The sequence below is a fragment of the Amphiprion ocellaris genome, chromosome 3, assembly GCF_022539595.1.
Source record: "Amphiprion ocellaris isolate individual 3 ecotype Okinawa chromosome 3, ASM2253959v1, whole genome shotgun sequence".
NCBI lineage: Eukaryota > Metazoa > Chordata > Actinopteri > Pomacentridae > Amphiprion > Amphiprion ocellaris.
In genome coordinates, this window is record NC_072768.1 from 24,377,904 (window position 1) to 24,398,202 (window position 20,299).

Genomic DNA, 20,299 nt, shown 5'->3' on the forward strand with positions numbered 1-20,299 from the left:
TGAGCTTCTGTTTGTTCAACATCAGGATCACTGAAGGCAGCAGCTAAGTACATAAAACACAGATGGGTCTAAATTCTGTTTACGTCACAGTGAGACAGTGTTTTAGGAGAGTATGACTTCCTCATTTTATTTTAAAGTAGTTTTTCTCCTGAAACATACCATTAAGAGCAATATTCTTGCATGGGAAGGTTAGGACTCTCAGAATGAATGCCCTGGCAAAGGATCTGAAGGTTAAATAATGGAAAGCACAAAGGGTCTATAGTCACTGCTCACTGTTGTAGCAACACTTAAGCTGATCACATGGGTTTCATTTTAGGCATCGTCATTCAGCTTCTGAGTGTAACTTTAAAATGCATGTTGATCTTCTAAACCAATGTATTTTGGTTCAGGATCCCATGAGATGGTATTTTAAAGTCGCATTTTGTACACAAAAGAAGGACAAATCAGAGCATCTTGTAGGTTCATGTCACATGATGAGGGTCAAATCAGTTTTGAATACTTCAGTTAAAATGACCTTCATTATGGAATCAGCTGCCTGAGAGTTTACAGGCATTACCAGACAGTACAGATCAGACATCACAGTGAGAGAAAGAGTTGTTGAAAAAAACTGCATATGCACTCACTGATAAACACCATATGTGACCTGTCAGGGTGTGACGGTGTCACTTCCTTTGCAAAAACCAACAGCAGTACACACAGGAAACTGCTCACCGCCATTGTTTCCTGTCAAGGAGGCAACACTACAGCTGTTTGACAGGTACTTCAGTACAAGCCACAAACAGCAGATCACAAAGCAAACCAGCTGTGGTGTGTGGTTTGTGTTTGTATGTGTGCCCCAGGATGTCCCAGGAATATTTATGCGTGTGCTACTGCATTAAAAAAAAAACAATATTCTATCTTTAAATAGGGACATTTTTTCACAGTTCAGTGGCAAAATGAACATATCAGTGTTCTGTTAATTCAAACATCATGATTAGGGCAAAAAAAAAAGTGAAGTTTCTGGAGAGAAAAAAAACACCATATCCAGAATCGGTACTATGGGTCTAGACTGTGACTAAAGCAGGTTGAATGTGTCAAAATACAGTCACGTCCTTTGTTACGTGTAGACACGCCCCTCTTGTGCGCTGGTTGGCTGCACTGCGCGCTCTTGCTAGCTTTCTCTGTTCCTATTGGTTTAGATAAAAATCCATCAATGCGGAAGTCCTCCTCCTTGAATATCAATGAAAAGTGAACGGGACCTCCAGAGTGAAAGCTGCGTCAAGCTGGAGAGAAGAAACAAGAATCTGTCCGGAAACAGGGCAATGCCGTTTGTATAGTAAAAAGAGAAAGACTACAGCAACAGAATTGTATCCCACACATGAATGTAAAAATAGTTGTAAAGTAATTGCAGCGACTGTGTGGTAAATAAACTAAATTCACATGTAGATAGTTTGTACAGTGCCATTTTGGTTAGCATGTAGTGCCTTGCATTTCTGGAGTTTACTTATTTTGATGCAGTTTGATTTGCATGTTACTGTTTATGTTGACATTATATGATGATTAAATTGCTGCAATAATTGTGATAAAACAAATACAAAGCTCACACACTTTCACAGTTGATTGAAAAAATGCAAAGTCGGGATGTGGCGGCAATTTATTTTGAAACGTATGACCGGATATGGTGTGTTTGATTCTGTTGAACTTGACCGCGGTGGGAGCAGGACCTCCGAGAGGAGAGAAGCAGGGAAGCAGGGCTCATTTTATCTGTCCGGCCCGTTTTTGTCACTGTTTTTTGTTGACAGCTCTTCTGGGAGAAGCCCATGTAAACAGAGAAAACTTCGCGCAGACAGACACCAAAATGGAAATAGAGAAGGAGGTGAAGAAGGTAAGCTCTCTCCCCCCTTGGTGCTCTCCGTCGGTGTCTCGGGCTGACCGGGGAACGCCCTGAAAGGTGTGCCGAGCGCGTGGCAGGTGGCGAGAAAAGTTAAGAAGTTCGACTTTGTAGTTTGTATTTCGGTTCACATTTCGAGCTCGTCTGAGAGTCACTTTTTTGTGTTTCCCTTTATAAAATGTATACTAAAAACACATTGACGCTACATGTAACAATTGAAATTATTATTAAGTTCTCGTTGAAAGGTTTACAAAACGGGCAGCCTCTTACCCTTTCACTTCCCTTTAAGATTAAGTTCCTTCCTTAAGGAAGTCCACGATAAACTGTTAGAAATATTCACACTATAACGTCGCCCTCCGTTTAAAACAGATTCTTAAGCTCTGTGACAAATGAGCAATTGTTTGGTGAAACAACTGAATTAATTCCTAAATTCGGCATAGTCTTTAAGCTTTAAATCGATGTTGCTTTGACACTGTTTTAGTGTTTGTGCACATCGCTGTATACCTTCAACAGCTACATTTTTAGTGGCTGACAGCAACATCCAAACCAGTTAATTCACTGCTGAGTAAATGTTTCTGTTTTTGACTTATGGGGATACTCTCACTAAAGCTTCCAAAAACATTAGGTCATTGATTACTTTTATGTGTTTGAGCTTTGAAGCGAGAGGCTGCAGAATTAAGAGAGTTTTTTTTATGTTTTGCCACTCAAGAGAGGAGACAAGGTGTCATGTCTGCATTGTGGCTTTTAATTCCTCAGACGGGAATTACATCTAGGACACACACTTTGCCCAGTGACTAGTCATTGATTTCACATCACAGACGTCATTGTAGATGCGCATCCTTGTTTGCATACATTGGATTCCTTCTACTTTGTCCACTTGGAATCCATGGATCTTCATGCTGTTTGAGAATGTGCTTATAAATTATTTGTGTAAGTTTGTGGACTGAAAACAGCTGAATCGCAGCGGTCGTTTGGCTTTGGACTTTTTTGCATCTGGCTCTTAAACCTTCAGCACTGTAACCTGCTGAATATTGGTGTCCAAATGCTCCTTTTAGAGGCACTGAGTCAATTTCCCTTTAAGTAATTTGAGCTGTTGAGTTTACCTGAGTCCTTGCATAGACCTACAGAGATCTGGCAGCAATTCAAGGGAGTACACTTAATAAACGGCAACCTAAATTTGTCATCACTTTGGCTTCAGTCACTGCAAAATACAGTTTCCATCTTGTCTACATTGGCAGTCAGTCTTGCTTCACATGTAGAGACAAACTGTCAGATCAAATTAGATAACGGATATGATGATGCCATACTGCATGCGTCACAACAAGCTAACATGGAGTTTGCTGCCTATTTTGTCTCACTACAGTGTATTATTTTATTCTTATTTTTTCTGCCAGTAAAGTGTTTGATGGAGGCAGGATCTTGAGCGGATAGCTCTGTTTTCAACCAGAGTGAAGAAAGCCCATAAGAAAGTCAAAATTTATCATGTACCTCTTGGCATTGGTCCTACCCCGTTTGCTGATCACTAAGAACTGCTGTTATTAAGCTAACAAAGTCAACTCCATCAAAGCACAGGAAAGCATGTATATACAGTTAGCTTGTACTAAAAAGTAGGTCTGAGCAGCTGGGTGACCCAGACGCACCCAGTCTGACATCAGCTTTTAATCCCTGGAGGAGATAAGTCTGCTGTGGCTGATTGCAGTGCTGCAATCACTGAGAGGCTGAAGCTGCAACTGCTTCACGAAAAGCCACCTGTGTGTTTAGGTAACATTATGCTCAATTAAACCCATGCATTTTTCTTCAAAAGACAGCTGAGGTAAAGGTTTGTGACTGAGCGCACTGTACATGCTGGGAAATCGTCAGCAGTGGCATTGTGCTAAATCAGAGTTGATTCTGATGGTCTTTATCCAACAGTCTCACCCAGTGGGAGTCATTTTATTCCCTAAATAGACAAATGAGGGATGCATGATATTGGATGCTTGCAGATGTTTGATATGCTCATATTTCCCAACTCATTCCGGCCAATTGCTGTCGCTGAATGTGCATATTTGTCCACCTTGTTGCAGTGTGCTTGAGCTCTCTCTCATCTGTCATGGATTTAACATATTATTATGCCAACTTTTACTTTGATAGACAGATGCAGATATAAAATACAATATTTTTCAAATGCACACTTTCAATAGACAAAATAAGAAAATTACTTCAACTTGTGTGTATACTTATTTTTATGTAACAATTTCAAACAAAATTTTCAATTTTTAGCATGACAAGTGTTACTGTAAATTTTTAGGTTGACACTGATTATGTTGATTATTTCATTGTATATCCTTCACATTAATCATTGTTAAAGATTCTATATAGGATTTTTTTTGGAAGAAAGTGCAGAAGTTAAGAGTGCCCTGATCCTCCACAGATCTCTCTGTTGCTTAAATCCTGTAGAGAGTTGTGTGATGTGAACTGTCAAACAGTGAAGGCAGTGCAAATCAGATCTGTCTCCAAAACAACAGCAAGGAGACTGAACCAAAATCATATTAGTGGTGATGTGAAAGGCATGAATATATTTCTTCTTCACAACACCTAGATAAGATAGGATAATGTTGTGAAATGAAAAGAAATGTAACCCTCTGAACCCCAAGCAGCTTCTGTGTGGGTTTTGCTCCTGTCACATTTTTCCTCACTGTGGGCTCACTTTTCACTGCAATAGAAACTCCTGCACTTCTGTAGAAACAGCACAACAGTGACTGTAAGTAGACAGAACTCTGATATGTCATTTTTGCAGTATAGTAAAGTTAAAATACCAGAAATCATAAAAAATAAATAACAAAAGCATGTTTTTAATTCTTCATTTTGCAACAGTTAAAAAAAACTGTATGGTATCAACATGTACAACATTCTCAAGGTGTCCCCAGGTGTTACCAATACTGTAAAAAATGACTAATTACATTTTTAGTCTGTTTCCAAACTTTTCTGCTATCGGCTCTGGACTGCCTGCAGTTCACCCCTGTTCAGCTGAAAAGTCCTTATATTTTTGGTTAGAGTAGAGTCACTAATCGCTTCTCAGCTGTACAGAGCACAGCGTTTTTTGTTTTTTATAGAGTGCTGTTAGAACAAACTATTTATTTTTGCCACTTTTTAAATGAGACATGTAGAATAATGTGACTTTAATGAAATGTGATTTTAGACTTAGATTTGGTTAAGTTTCCCAATGGAACTGCACATGACACACAAGTAGTTCAAGGACCATCAGAAGGTCAAAAATATAATGATATATAAATATAAATAAAATATAATATCTTTTTGTTTTTACAACTTTTTGCTTTGATAAGTGGTTTCATTTTATATTTTTGTGGGCCAATATGCTTTTGAAACCCAACAGGGGCTCATGGGGTTAAACAGCTGCTGGAGCCTGACACAGGAAAGTTCTGCTTAAACTTAAAAAAAAAAAAAAAGCTGTGAATTTTGTGACTGGCCTGACTAAAACTAAACCGTGCCTCTCTGTATCTCTATATACCCAGTTTTGTTCTGTCAACTATGAACAAATGTTTTGCAGCACTGCATTACGAATAAAATACTGTAAACATACTCGACAGAAAACAACAGAAGAGAGGCTTAATTTTTAAAGACTGATGTGTGTTCTGGCTTGCTGGCTGGTGTCCACTTGGAAATGAAAGTGACTTCCTTCATTACAGCTGCCACTGGTCTGTAACTCAGTCCTGCTGCAGCACAGTGACTCATGAATATGACTCATCGGACCCGAGTCATTTACTTTGTGTTTGAACTGCCTTGTTCCAGAGTGTTGTAAATTACTGATTAGCATCAAGTGCTAAATGCAGATGTTGCAGCTGTTTTCCAAGGAACTATTTACAGATGGAGTGACCTCAGCGAGAAAACGGCCAGTCGTCCTCACCATGTCTGACATAAATATTTAGACTTGCTCTAGTTGTGACCACTTATCCCGGTTCGCCTTAAATCCAAGCTATTAACTTTTGCATTTGAGGTGTTGTAGCTAATGTTTAGTTTTAAGATGTGTGCATCTAGTTAGTTTTCATGAACCTGAAAATAGATGCAACAGCCTGAACACTTTTCTGGCACCAGCTGAAATTTACCCAGACGGCAGATTATCAAGGATTAAAAGTTAGAAAATTAGCCATCAATACTGCACAGGTTTGTAACCTTGTTTACTCTTTCCTAAATCAGACAGCTAAAGATAGCCATACATTTATTTCTTAAAAGATTACACTGTATTAAAGCAACAGTTTGTGCAGCTACTTGTGTTTAGACATTGGTCTTCCTTAGCTGCAGTATTGCTTCAGTGTCTGTATTGAAACACAAATCCAAGCAAGACGTATTAGAAAATGTTATCCTGAAAGAAAAAAAACACAACACATTTTCTTTCTAGTCAAATTTTTGTTTCCCAGTCCAGTTCTAAAATTCAGTTTATACTGCCTAAAAAGAGAAAGCAGGGGAGTGCATTGCCAGCTGCACAGAGATTCCCTGAAATGTTTGGCACTTTAAATTGTCATTACAAATCATGTTGCAAAATTGTATTGTAATCGCCAACGTGTCCCAGGGGAGGAAAATCCCACTCCGGAAATTTCAGAGAAAGCCTAAACCCTGGCAGCTAGGCTCCACCATTAAAGACAGGAGTCACTGTCTGCATTCCTCGACAGTGAGTGTCTTTTGGGTCAAAAACATCTTTCTTGACAGCAGGGGTGCCTCCTGGGATCCCAAGAGGCTTTCAGCATCATTGAATAGTTGCCCATATATGGTTGCAAATGGTGGGAATGGCTTAAGGTGGACATGAGTGATGTTTGACAAGAAACCACAGATGCAAGAGAGAAGTGCAGCAGAGTTACAGAAGCTGGACAGGATGAAAGTCTGAATGTCATTCACTGAAAGAAATCAAGAATCAAGAATCTTTATTGTCATTGTGTTTCCACACAGCAAAATTATGATTGGTGACTCCCAGCTATAGATAAAAAAAAAAAAATAAAATAGAAAATGGCACACTTTACACAAATAAAACTTTTTTTTTTTTTTTTTTTAATCTTTAAAAATATAAATATGTAAACAGAGTTGGTGCACATGAGCAGTAGAGTGAGTGTAAAGTGCAGTCCAGTGCAAGACTCAGTTCTTTATTGCACATAGTGTGTGTGTTGTGTGTGTAGGGGGGGAAATGGATTGGACAGCTCTTGGATAAAAACTTTTTCAGTCTGGAGGTCAGAGTTTTTATGCTCCTGTACCATTTGCCCGAGGGAAGCGGAACAAACAGTCCATCCAGAAATTACTCAGAAATAATTGTAAAGTCAAGTTTAGCTCTATTTTGCTGGTTACAACACATGTGAACCACATGCCAGGGCATGCAGTGAGAGTATTTGCTTTATTTTTCCTGAACATTGCAGGAAATGAAAGTGACATCAGAATGTGTCATGCTAATGTTTAAAAGTCAAAATTTTCCCATCTCAAACTGTTAGTTCATTGCTGCTCAGAAGAAGGTGACAGAGTAATTACATTTTTGCTCATGCTACTAACAGCAGGCTACAATAATTATTTCTAACCTGACTTTTCTGGTGCGAGTCTCATTCCCTCCAGATGTGATCACTTGTGGGGCAGTTCCACTCCAGAGAGTTTAAAGGAGTCATAGTTCCCATGTTAAATACCAAACTTTATCAAAGTGTCAGATCCACTGAGTTTGACAAAGTTTAATCTAACATTGAATGCACAGTACCAAAACTTAATTTTGTTCATTCGGCAAAAGCAAATAATTATTTAATAAGTTCATGACTTTAACTTTTGCCTTTATATAATGTATCTTCCTTAACTGAAGCTCAACAGTTAAAACAAAATGCGATAGCAGTTGTGATCTCCTTTGTGTGCTTTGTTTACAGATGACCCTTGGCCACGAGTTTGGCGCTGGAGCAGCCTGTTTAAAATGCAAGGACAAGTGCGAGGGCTTTGAGCTGCATTTCTGGAGGTTTGTACAGTTTCTCTGTACAATATTACAGGTGCACAACAGAGAGTAATTTTCACTTCCTTTGCTAAACTGGGGCCTTATGTGTAATTTCAGACTAAATGACAGTTCTCTTGAGCAAAGCACAGAATCCTCAAGGGAGGATAGTTAGTGGTCTATAGTAAAACACTGTCAGTATATGATTATGACTTAGAGCAGTCATAAAAAACAGCATGCCTATTTAGCATGGCCTTCCAGGAATAATAAAAAGGAAAACACTAAAACATCATTCACTGACCCAGTCTGGTCAGTTGCTTAATTAAAAATGCTCCAATAGCAGCAGGAGTCATCAGCCTAATAGGAACATGCAGTTTTTGAGAACAGGAGCTCCTCACGTTTGTTTTTGAACACAGTGTCCCATGTCCCACTGACTTATTGTTAACAATAATGAAAGCAGTGCTGGAAATATTAGGCCAGTCAATATTGATCTGATTGGTTCTGACTGGAGAGCGAGGGTTGAGTTTTCATGGTGAGTTCTGGTCCTAACTCTTCAAAGCAAATTTAAATGGAGGTTAATTGCCCTTCAGGCCATTACTCACTTTTGAGTGTGCAGCCCAGTACACTATAGGAATACAGTATTGTCATAGTTACAAAGTCAACAAGTCTTAAGTGGTCCAGCTAGTTAAAGCAAGACTTCTACAAATCCATTGCCATAAATGAGGTCACAGCTTGTAACAGGGCAGCTTTCCTGGCTGGATGTCAGACATTTAAAAACTCTGAACACCCCTAGAAACCCGTGGTGTGCCTTTGTGCTGGTGCTCCAGTCTGTGTCACGGCACCTGGTGCTGCCTTCAAGAAAACTAGCCATGTGTGGATAATTGTAGAGTCCAAACAGAATTGTTTGTCCTGAGCTGCTGCAGCAAATAAAGAGCACATGTTGTGACAGACAGTGTAAGCAAGACAGAGGACCCTGGCAAGTCAGGTTGTCCATATACTGCCCTGCATGCTTTTAGTTTTTTTTTAGGTTTTTTTTTTAGATCCATTAATGTGGGCATAATGAAAACCATTTTTTGTTAGTCTTTATCAGCCAATTGAATACCCAGTGTATAAAATCGTATTACGGATCTCATCTATACAACTGAAACTGGGTTTAAATAGCTTACAACAGCTGGAAGAAATAGTTCCCATCATGCTGGAAGTCTGAGGGCCTGATCAGGCTGGAGCATGCCTTGTAGTCGTAAATTATGTCAGTTGCTCTACAGATATGAAGACAGTTGTGTTGAGGCATGTTAAAAGTGAAGATAGCTGAAATAAACACTGAGCTTGTCATGTTGGTGTAGTGTTATGGCAAAGTTGTAATTGATTGCAATGGAGTAAATAAGAAAAAAATCAAAAAAATTAAAGCATGTTTATTTAAAAATAGATTGCGATGCAGTTAAGAGAAAAGAGGGGAGTAGAGATTCATTAACATTTTTCAAATAAAATATTTATGTAACATAAAGAATGTACAATTAGAAAAAGTTAGACATTGTCCCACACTATATAAAGCTATAACAATTCAATTAGCATCTTTTAAATGCTTGAACAGTACATGGGTAAAAAAAAACAAACTGCATGCTAAATAAGCCCATAAATGTTTGAGAAATACAGCTTCTCAGTGTTTTCTCATCATTTTTCTGTGCAGAAAAATATGCCGGAACTGCAAATGCGGCCTTACAGAGCACGATGTGTCCATGAACTCGGAAGAGAACAAGAAGGTAGGCAAGCTGTTCGAGGACACCAAGTACACTGGCCTCATCGCCAAGCTGAAGACAGATGGCATTCCCAGGTACCAGGCCAACATGGTGACCATCACTCTGCCCAGCCCTGCCACTGCTTACACAGTCCCACCCAGTGCCTCCTCCACCATTGTGCCTCCCTCTGCCACAGCTGCTTCTGTACAACCTGCTGGAGCCTCTGCAGGTTTGGCACCCAGCAGCACTCAGGCTCATCCTCAGGCTCATCCTCAGGCTCATCCTCAGGCTCATCCTCAGGCTCATCCTCAGGTTCAGCCTATACCAGCTGGCGTTACACCGCTCAAGGCTAACAAAGTCCCGGTCACTGTCAGTGCCACATCAGCTAATGTGATGCCAGTTCCCAAAGATGTGCCAATGAAGTCTGTCACCTATGAGTGGGCACCACCAGTAGCTAACAAGTATATGGTAAGAGTTCAAGCTAGTGATAAAATAACTCAAAAAATGCAAAACAATAATTTCTCAAATGTGATGATTTGCTTGTGTTAGTTGTTTCATATTGTAAACTGAAGATGTTTGGTATTAGATTTGCACTAGAACAAGTTTAAATATGTTACTCTCGAGTGCACTGCGGTAGCTGATGTGTTTTATTCACCCAAAAGATAACTTTTGTTCCTGTTTTTATTCAGTGGTAGCATGTGCCTGCTCCAATGTATCTGCTTTCACCCCAGTCAATTAATAGACCACAAACATGTAATTGCTGTCTTTTTTTAATTTACAATTTTGACCAACCAATTTGTTAAGTTACATGAATTTTTGAAGCACTGATGATTAAAAACAGGATGCAATTTTTAATTAATGACAGCAGCTCTCACCACCTCATTAATCTTTTGCTTGGTTTTAATGCAGCCAGTCTTTCAAACTCGTGTCTTTGTTTAGTCTAGAACTGTATCTGTAGGGCTCATGTTTTGCTTGCCTTCTCACATAAGACAAGACAGTTTCCCCGTACTTGCTTTCTGATTGGTAGTTAACTAATCTGTCTAATGTTCTCAACTCTGTCCTTCACAGCTCTTGCTTCATACCATCCAAACTGAAATTGTATTCTTTATTTTCATCTGCCTCATAGGCAGTGCGTTACATTGAGCTGCTCCCACCAGAGAAGCGTCCTGTGGCTGGTACAGAAGGAGCAGCTTACCGTCGGCAACAGATGGCCCGTCAGCTGCCTGAACACGACCAGGACCCATCCAAGTGCCATGAGCTGAGCCCTGCTGAAGTCAAGAAAATGCAACAGTTTGTTCGCAAGTACAAGGATGAGGCCCTGGGGGTCGGAGATGTTATGCTTCCCGAGCAGATGGCTCTGGTTAAAGCAGGAGGGCAGGGTGGAGCTGGTGTTGGAGCTGGTGTTGGAGCTGGTGTTGGAGCTGGTGTTGGATCTGGTGTTGGATCTGGTGTTGGAGCTGGTGTTGGAGCTGGTGTTGGAGCTGGTGTTGGATCTGGTGTTGGATCTGGTGTTGGAGCTGGTGTTGGAGCTGGTGTTGGAGCTGGTGTTGGAGCTGGTGGTGGAGCTGGTGGTACACCTGGTACAGGAGGGGTAGGGTTTGGACTTGGAGCAGATGTAGCTGTAGTTGCTGGTGGTGGAGTTGGAGGGGCTGGATATAAACCAGGGGTTGGGGTTGCTGGGGCTGGTTCTGGGCCAGGGGCTGTAGGTTATGGTGTTGGAGTTGGTGGACCTGCTGGAGCCAGAGCCGGAGTTCTAGCCGGAGCTGGTGCTGCAACTGGTGGTGCTGCACCATTTTCAGGGCCTGGGATTGGACCCTCCGCTGGCTATGGGCAAGCAGGAGGAGCCATGGGTACTTCTGCCACTGCTGGAGCCATGAGCGTCCCTGGATCTCAAGGTGGACTACCACAACAGAACTTTGTAAGATGTCTACACTATATTTGTCTATTATATGCATATCAGTCTTTCTTTTCCTCAGTCTCTGTCACTGCCATGATCACCAGCACTAAAGTGGCACCCAGGCTAGGTTAAACAGATTGAAAATGATAATCTCAGTATGTACATAATACACTGTGTTTCATAGTTAGGCATTATACCAAATATGAAGTTAGTTTTTGATAAAAGTTTATTCAGAATCATGCTTTTTGGGCACGAAATATTTGTTAAATGAATATTAAATATGTCCGCTGAAGTTGAGAAGAATCAATTTTAAATATTTTTTATGCAAGAGAGGTAAAAACATAACTATCATTTAGGTTTAGTTTAATATATGGTGTGGTAACTAACTAAAATATATTGCAAGTGCTACTTTCATGAGGAGAATGCACTAATAGTCTTCCAGGATTATGTCATTGTTTATGGCAGTGGAATAAACAGACTACTTGTGAACAGCCCTGCATTTTCACAACTTTTAAATCACACTACCAAATGGAGACTGCTAGGTCTATCTTATTTAACGTTGAGTGAACGTCTACTCAGAGTCACCTCCAAGCTAATAGACTTGCATGTCAAATGACTTTTTGGTGTGGCTAAATTTTGTGCACAAACGGATGGACAAAAAGTTAAGTGTAAACTTTGCAAACAGCATTTTGTATATCAGAGCTCAACAACAAACATGGTATATCATCTCCATCATATGATCATCATATGAATATGGACGTGCTGTGCTTTTAGTTATTAACATGCAGATTCCTTTCCCCCATGATCAGTCGATTGAAGACAGTAGCAGTTTGGTTTGCAGCCTAGAACACAGCGGTATGTTGTAGCTGAGTGGTTTAGTAGACAGCAGGGTGGAATAGTCATGGGAAACCCTGCCTCAGTGAGGAGAACAGTCAGGCTCACGGAGTGTCTTTGAACAGCACAGACACACATAATCTCTCATAGCTCCAGAGGTCCTGCAAAATGGTAGTAAATCAGTGCAACAGTGCATATACTTGTAGGTAGTTGAAAACGTTTTGCACTGTCAAGGTACAAACAGTATTTAATTGTTACAACAGTCACATTAGTTTCTTATTCATGGCTGTCTGCTTTAGTAACAGATGATTTCACAGATTGTTCCTTTAGCGATCGACAGCAAGATGAATGGCTTACAGTAATTTTGGCTTGTGAACCCCTAAAAATAAAACAGTGTTACAGTTATATATCTCCCCCTAGATTGTAAAGTGAAGTGCATTTATGCAGCAAGACAGCTTTTTCACTGCTGCTACCTTTTGCCATTAATTGTGTCTTGACCACTTTAATTTATCTGTTGACCACAAGGGAAGGTCTCTGCTTCCAAAGTGGGAATCACAGTTGAAAAATGTTTCTTGCAGTTGTGATGTTCCTGCCGTTACATGTCATGACTAGTAAATATATACTTTAGGTTATATTCAATGTATATGCCAATTAAATGACTAAGTTACAGTGATTGAATTGATCTACCCATTTGTTTTCCATGGTGCAGCACTGCGATTACGAGTGAAACTGTGTTGTTCCATAACAAAAGGACACTAGGTGGAGCCAAAACATTAACTTTGACCCAGTCTTCCCTATTTAGGATGATGGATAGTGATTTCATTAGAATTCAGAGTGGAGCATGAGTCACTGCTGAAGTTTTTCTTATCATACCCACATGAAGTTTGTTAATTCTTCCTGTGTGGATTCTAAAGATTTATTCCTGGTTTCAGTCCACTGTGATTTATGTATTAAAATAGGGTTTAGAACTGAAACAAGAAGCAGCACTGGTTATGCAAGAGTAGCAGTGCTGAAGTAAAATCACCCGTCAACATCATTCATGCTAAACTTCTTTCTTTCTGTTTTCCATGTATTTTGTTCTTGTTGTCTTTTTTCTATTGCAAACCCCTCATAGTTTTCATGTTTCTTAGTTGTTCTTCTATTTTCATTGTCACGCTCTGTTTCAGCGTCAATCTTCATTCCTCATGGCATCCATGACAGCACACTGTTAAGAGCTTACTTTTCTCTCCTGACTTGCTCACTTAAGTCATCACCTAACAGCAGTCCATCCATCCATTATCTATACACCGCTTATTCCTCACTAGGGTCGCGGGGGGTGCTGGAGCCTATCCCAGCTGACTCGGGCGAAGGCAGGGGACACCCTAGACAGGTCGCCAGTCTGTCGCAGGGCTACATACAGAGACAAACAATCACTCACACATTCACACCTACGGGCAATTTAGAGTAATCAATTAACCTCAGCATATTTTTGGACTGTGGGAGGAAGCCGGAGTACCCGGAGAGAACCCACGCATGCACAGGGAGAACATGCAAACTCCATGCAGAAAGATCCCGGGAAAGCCGGGACGCGAACCAGGGACCTTCTCGCTGCAAGGCGAAAGTGCTAACCACTACGCCACTGTGCAGCCCTAACAGCAGTCACTTTGTTTAATTAAAAGCACCATGGTCAGGTAACAGCAGCTGTACTTCTGTGTTCTTTCAAGGAGTACAGTGATCAAAGGATAAAAGATAAAGTGTTTCTTTTGTCAGATCAAAGGGGACCCCACTTGAATTTTCAATGGAATTAAAGAGAATGAGAATTACCCTTTGTGTAAACCTATTGAGAATTACTGGAAATGCATAATAGTTATTTGTTAGGACTGAATGGCCTATAAGAATCTTTTTCAAGACATGATGCAATTGTGACAGAGTTTTCTTTGGTTTGTTTTTTGTTTTCTTGTGTGTAAATATCCATATAATATTTCATATCTACTGTTACTGTTGGTAGTATAGTCTTAATCTGTAACCATACCAACCTTCTGTCCTTCTCTTTTTTCCCTTCAAGTCGTGTCATCATTGCCAGCAGCCCATGCGTATGGGTGAGCCAGCTGTCTATGCTGAGCGGGCCGGCTACGACAAGCTGTGGCACCCAGCATGCTTTGTGTGCTGTACCTGTAGCGAACTGCTGGTTGACATGATCTACTTCTGGAAGAAAGGCAAGATGTACTGCGGACGCCACTATGGAGACAGCGAGAAGCCACGATGCGGAGGCTGTGATGAGGTGTGAGAGGATATGATGACCGTCTTGTGGTTTTTAAAGTCTAAATGTTTTTTCTATATTGTGTCATGGCAAAATTCAGATCATACAGACACATGTCATAACTGAAACTCATTCAATCTGTACTCTGAAACGCGTCTGTCCACAGCTGATCTTCAGTAATGAGTACACTCAAGCTGAGGGCCAGAACTGGCATCTTAAGCATTTCTGCTGTTTCGACTGTGACTGCATCCTGGCTGGAGAGACATACGTTATGGAGAATGACAAGCCTGTCTGCACACCCTGCTACATGAAAAACTATGCTGTGGTGAGACTTTCCTCTAATAGTGAAACTTTTTTCTAATACTGTTTAAAGACACTGATGAGCTAAAACATCATGAACATTTGCAGATGATGCAAATAACATTCATTTTCTTACAAAAACTGTGTCTGGGATGTAAGTGAGGACTGTAAGTGAATAGTCGATTCTAATACTCAACATAGTAAACATGGGAGAAGTGCACAAGTAAAGACTTGAGTGACTTTGACAAGGGCAAGTAATTATTATGGGGGGAGCAATTGGGTTGGAGCATCTCTGAAAGGGCAAGGGATTGCTCTCTGTCAGCCGTGTTAAGCATCTAATGACAGTAGTAAGAAGAGGAGACAGAGTGTAATGGATATACTAGAACATGTCTGACCACTAGTGACCCAAAGGATCTGCTGCTAACATCTTGGTGCCGACTACCATGGGGCACCCTTAAAGGTTTTGTAGTGCCCATGTCTCGGCAGGTCAAAACTGTTTTGGCAGCACGCAAAGGACCAATACATATTAGGCAGGTGGTAATGCTGTTTTGGCTCATTAATATAGGTGCATCTTTCATATTTCTTTGTTGAAACCTGTTGTCTAAACCTTACCTTGTGAGGCCCTAATAAGAGTCAAATAAGTCTTGTTCTGATGTACAGGGAATGCGTACAGATACACATGTGTCAGAGGTACAAGATATTTCAAAAACAAATGCTGTCACCTTGTATAGGGTTTTAAAGTGTCTGACTATGGACAATATACTATTAAAAGTAATATTTTTTTTAAAAAAAGAAAAATAGTAAGACATACAGAATATCAAATAAACATGAGAATAGATAAGAAAATTAAAGGAGCAATTATCAATTTTCGTTCAATGGCAGTTTACTGTTTTAACAGAAATGGCCAGGTTGTGTTGATTGCCTCAATTTTCAGATGTCCTAAAATCAGTTAAAAACTGAATGACTGGTGGAACTCGTTGCCCAAGTGGTTGCTTTTGCATGGGCTGTTGACATATATTGGTACAGTGGTTGTCTAGATCTCATTTCAGTCTATGTTTTTATTTGTTGTAAATGCAACTGGAACAAGAATGTATATATCAACATGAAGACCACATAACTTTCTCTGACAGAAAAGCAGCTTGCATTTTGTTTGTAATTATGTAGAAAATTATTCCTCCAATCTTATTGACTGGGCCTTTGTCCAGCAACAAGACAGCAACCCCAACATACCGCCAGTTAAACAAAAGCTTTTATTAGTGACAAAAATAGGACGATCTAATACTATTCAGTCACTAATTGTAAACCCTGATGAGCGTTTTATTTGCTAAAAAGAAGATTAAAGACAGTGGGCTTGAGACTCAATTACATAATTGTAACGGAGAGCTGTGAAAAAAAATGTATGTGTTTATAAACAGCATGAAATAAAAGCTAATAGCCAGTCTTTGCTTAACATTGTCATTTAAAGTCATATTCAAAATCCTAAGCAGCAACAGCATCAATTGTCACTCTACTGTTAGTAGAGTTTTGGGCAGGTCATCAAGCAAAGTAAAACAGACCTTGGTGTATGTCTTATAGAACTTCATACTTTCCTTCACATGTGACTGTTTAAGTATATAAGTATTCAAAAGGTATTCTTTTCACTATGCTACTGAGCATTTTATTCAAATTTAATGTGTCCTAGTACTAGTAGCATTTTTGACAAGTCAAAAAAAATCTTTCATTACTCTTTAGTAAGATCATCAAAATGGTATTGTTATTTTGAAATTACCCCAACTCTGACAACAGTAGTCCTTTTCTGTGTATTTTACTTACATATGTTGTGTGACTGCAGTCGAGCTTTGTGTTTTAGGGAGGAAAATACAGACAAAAAAAGAAAATCTTTGAGCAGAAATAAACGGCTTAAATAAAGCAAAAAAAATTATTTTAAAAAATGACAAATCGAAAGATGTGAAATATCTGCGTTAAAAGGCGATCGTGTGACTTTACACCATGTCCTCCTTCTTCCCAGAAATGCGCAGCCTGCCAGATTGCGGTGGAGCCTGAGGCCCAGAGAGTTTCCTACGGTGAACACCACTGGCACGCCGAGCCGCAGTGCTTCAAGTGCTCTGGCTGCTCCAAGTGCCTGATCGGCCAACGCTTCATGGCAGTGCAGAACTTCCTCTTCTGCTCCATGGAGTGCAAGAAGAAAACCATGGCCTAGAGGGCCCAAGCAACTCCCTCATCTTCTCCATGACCACTTGTGAAACCAGGACGGGTTCAGCTAAACCTGAAGCCAGACCAGAGAAAACAAACACTGCAGCTGCACAAGGGCAGAGATGGGTTGTGGTTGTGTAACATGATATAGTGCCTGATACCTTCTGATACAAAGATTTTTGAGCCCATTAGTATTTGGGTGGTCTTTGTTGCCTGTCCATGGAAGACCACAGTGCTGATAGATCTTGTAGTGTCAGAATGAGTAACCCCCAGAATTCTACTGTCCATTTTTGTCTTCAGCCTTTGAGTTTTTTTGTTGATTATGTTGCACTGCTTTTTTTTTTTTATTACAGATGAGATTATTTTTTTTTGTTAAACCACTGTCTGTATTATTTGTGCTGTTCCATCCCTACACTGTTAATTTAATGTGCCACTTTATACTGTAACCTCCACACAAAGAAAAACTACTGATACTCATTCTTCTCTATGCGTCCCTATTGCAAGATATATTAGCAGATGTGGGGTTGACTGAAATTAAGTTACAAAAGTAATAACAAGCTTAAAGTAGCTAATTTAAGGTTCTTGATTAAATTTAGCTGCCTGGATTTCAGTCACAGATTTGGAAATTACCAAAGCTCTGACAACAGTATATCAGTCTACAACTAGCACACCCTGTACACATCTTTTATTGTATGAGCCACTGAAGTTATCTAGTAGCATTTCCATAGTATTTTAAGGGAGCAAAGCAATGTGAATAGCCTCCTCTATGTAAAATTAGGGAGCGGTTTCTGATATGCAATTAAGTGGTGTTATCTAACAGTTTTTTCTAATAGTTATACCACCTTCCTCTCATATGTTCATGTTGGTTAAGACAGTGCTAAAGAATTGATTAAGCACCTGTCTGTTGCAGTGTTAACATGATGTGCACAAACACAAGGTTACTGTATTTGGCTGCATTTGAAGGCACAGGCATTTCTTTCATTATTAATTCTCTATTTGGATTGGCATTGCCTTCAATAAAGTGGTCTATGTCATTGGCTATAAATATAAATGTACTGATAAATAAAGATTACAAGCAAAACAAAATGTGTTCATTATAAATGAAAGAAAAACATACTGATGTTTTACATTAAATGTGTATTCTGACTGCATAATTAATTAGGACTTGTCAAAAGAAGCAGTATTTAAACATTTAGGCAACGCATAAGCTTATTCCAGAAGCTGATGTTTGAAGTGTGCCTATTAGGGCTTATGGTAAAATCTTTTTGCTTGCCAAAATGTAGTTGAGCTACATAACAACTGCCTGCTATCCAGCTGTTGTATAGGTAGAACGACCGGTTTAGCACAGTACACAAAGCCTCACATTAAACCTTTCTTTTTCATTGTTTTTGTTCCATGTATTTTACTTTTTAGCAATAAACTGCACTTTAACCCTCATCAGGACACATGGCAAAACCTACTTCATCTGTTCACTTGGGGTCCAGCTGGACCTCAGTAGTATTTCATCTGTTTCTCATTTCTGTACCTGTCCATATCCTCTCAATGTATATTTTCCTAAAACGTGTGTCGTCTATAGATACAAATATGAAAGAAACAATGAAATTACTATTGATCATTACTGACGTGTATTGCTTACAATATTAGTGTAAGAACTCCTAAATTGAAATGAAACACAATGCAACTGAAGCAGTCATCACAAGAGCAACATAACACAAACATACATAAATAAAAGATGTACAGTCTGGCTGGGGTCTGGCTGGGGTCCGCATGTACCCCAAATGATGTTTTTAATATATACACCACAAACCTAGTTGGAATCAAATAAGCTTTGGTGGATGTGATGGCAACTATGTGGGTGACAATTACCTAAAGGGACTGAAAAATCCAACTTACAAATAAAAAATATGACGTTATATACCCCTGGGGTCCACATGGACCCCAGGTGTACTGATGAGAGTGAAATAGTATTTTCTCAATAATTGTAGTAATAGCAACATCCTGAGGATCAACTAAATGTGTGACATGATCTATAGTAGAGTTGAACAATTTGGTGCGAATATCTAATTGTGATTGTTCTTACGTGCTACAATCTAATTGCGAGATTTTATTTTTTTTTTAAGTGGAGGCACCTCAACCATGTAGTATACAGTCGTGTAACAACGTTTACATACACTTGTGAAGACCATACATATCAAGGCAGTCTTGAGCTTCCAATGGCTGCTACAGCTCATAATTTTCTATGATGGAATCATTGAAACGTGCATCTTTGTCACAAAAAAACAAGCATGCATTTTGTCTCTTTCAATGCCCTTTGTACTTATTATAGGTCTTCTGGAAAAATGACTAAATCTGTTGGGTCAATAAAACATACGGTAACTTGTATTAGTTTTGGTGATGTAGACAGTTGTATTAATCAGATTTTCTTGGTGACACACCTATTTGCTTCTCCTGAGTGGTTATGATTGACCACAGCTGCTGACTAAGTAAAATATACATACAGCAATGCTAATGTATGTTTAAATGTCATTTGGTTGTATTCACCTAAACTAACCACTTTTTCTAGCTGTCCACAAGCTTCTGGTTATAATTTGACCACTCCTCATCTAAATTTGTTGGTTGTGTGACACAAACTTGTTTCTTCATCACAGTCCACAGGCTCTGGATGGGTGTAAGTCAGTCACTTTGGGGAAACCAATCTAAAACCTTAATTCTAGCCTGGCTTAACCATTGTCTTGTTGGAACATCCAACTGCATCCAAGACCCAACTTTCTGGCTATGATTTTAGGTTTTCTTTAAGAAGATGGAGGTAATTCTGTTTCTTCATTATTTCATTTACTTTGAGTAAAGCAGTAGTTCTACTGTCAGCAAAAAAGCCCAAGAGTATAATACTACGACCAACATGCTTGATGGTAGATTGGTGTTCTTAGGGTTAAAGACCTCACCTTCTCCAAGCATATTTCTGGTCACTGTGACCAAATAGTTAAATTTTTGTTTCATCGGACCACAGAACTTTTCTCCAGTAGGCCTTTTCTTTGTCCATGTGATCAGCAGCAAACTTCAGTCGAGCCTTTAGGTGCCGCTTCAGAGGAAGGGCTCCTTTTTCACATGACAGCCTCTTAGCCAATAGTGATGTAAAACACACTTGACTGTTGACACTGACACTGACATCTGTGTTCCAGCAGCTTCTAAATTCATTTTAGACCTGCTTTTTGGTGATTCTTGGTTGAATCTTGGCCATCCTGACCAGTTGTCTCTGCAGCAGTTGATAGTTGTTTTCTTACTGTTC

General features: G+C 39.6%; 1 protein-coding gene across 1 annotated transcript; it reads left to right on the forward strand.

The window, feature by feature from the left end:
• The first annotated feature begins 1,680 nt into the window (after positions 1-1,680).
• On the forward strand, positions 1,681-19,395 carry tes (testis derived transcript (3 LIM domains)). The gene is made up of 7 exons (XM_023276615.3): positions 1,681-1,864; positions 7,756-7,841; positions 9,502-10,018; positions 10,677-11,468; positions 14,326-14,541; positions 14,687-14,845; positions 16,829-19,395. The coding sequence occupies exons 1-7, from the start codon at positions 1,838-1,840 to the stop codon at positions 17,018-17,020; spliced, it is 1,989 nt and encodes a 662-aa protein (XP_023132383.2). The 5' UTR covers positions 1,681-1,837; the 3' UTR covers positions 17,021-19,395.
• Positions 19,396-20,299: the final 904 nt, after the last annotated feature.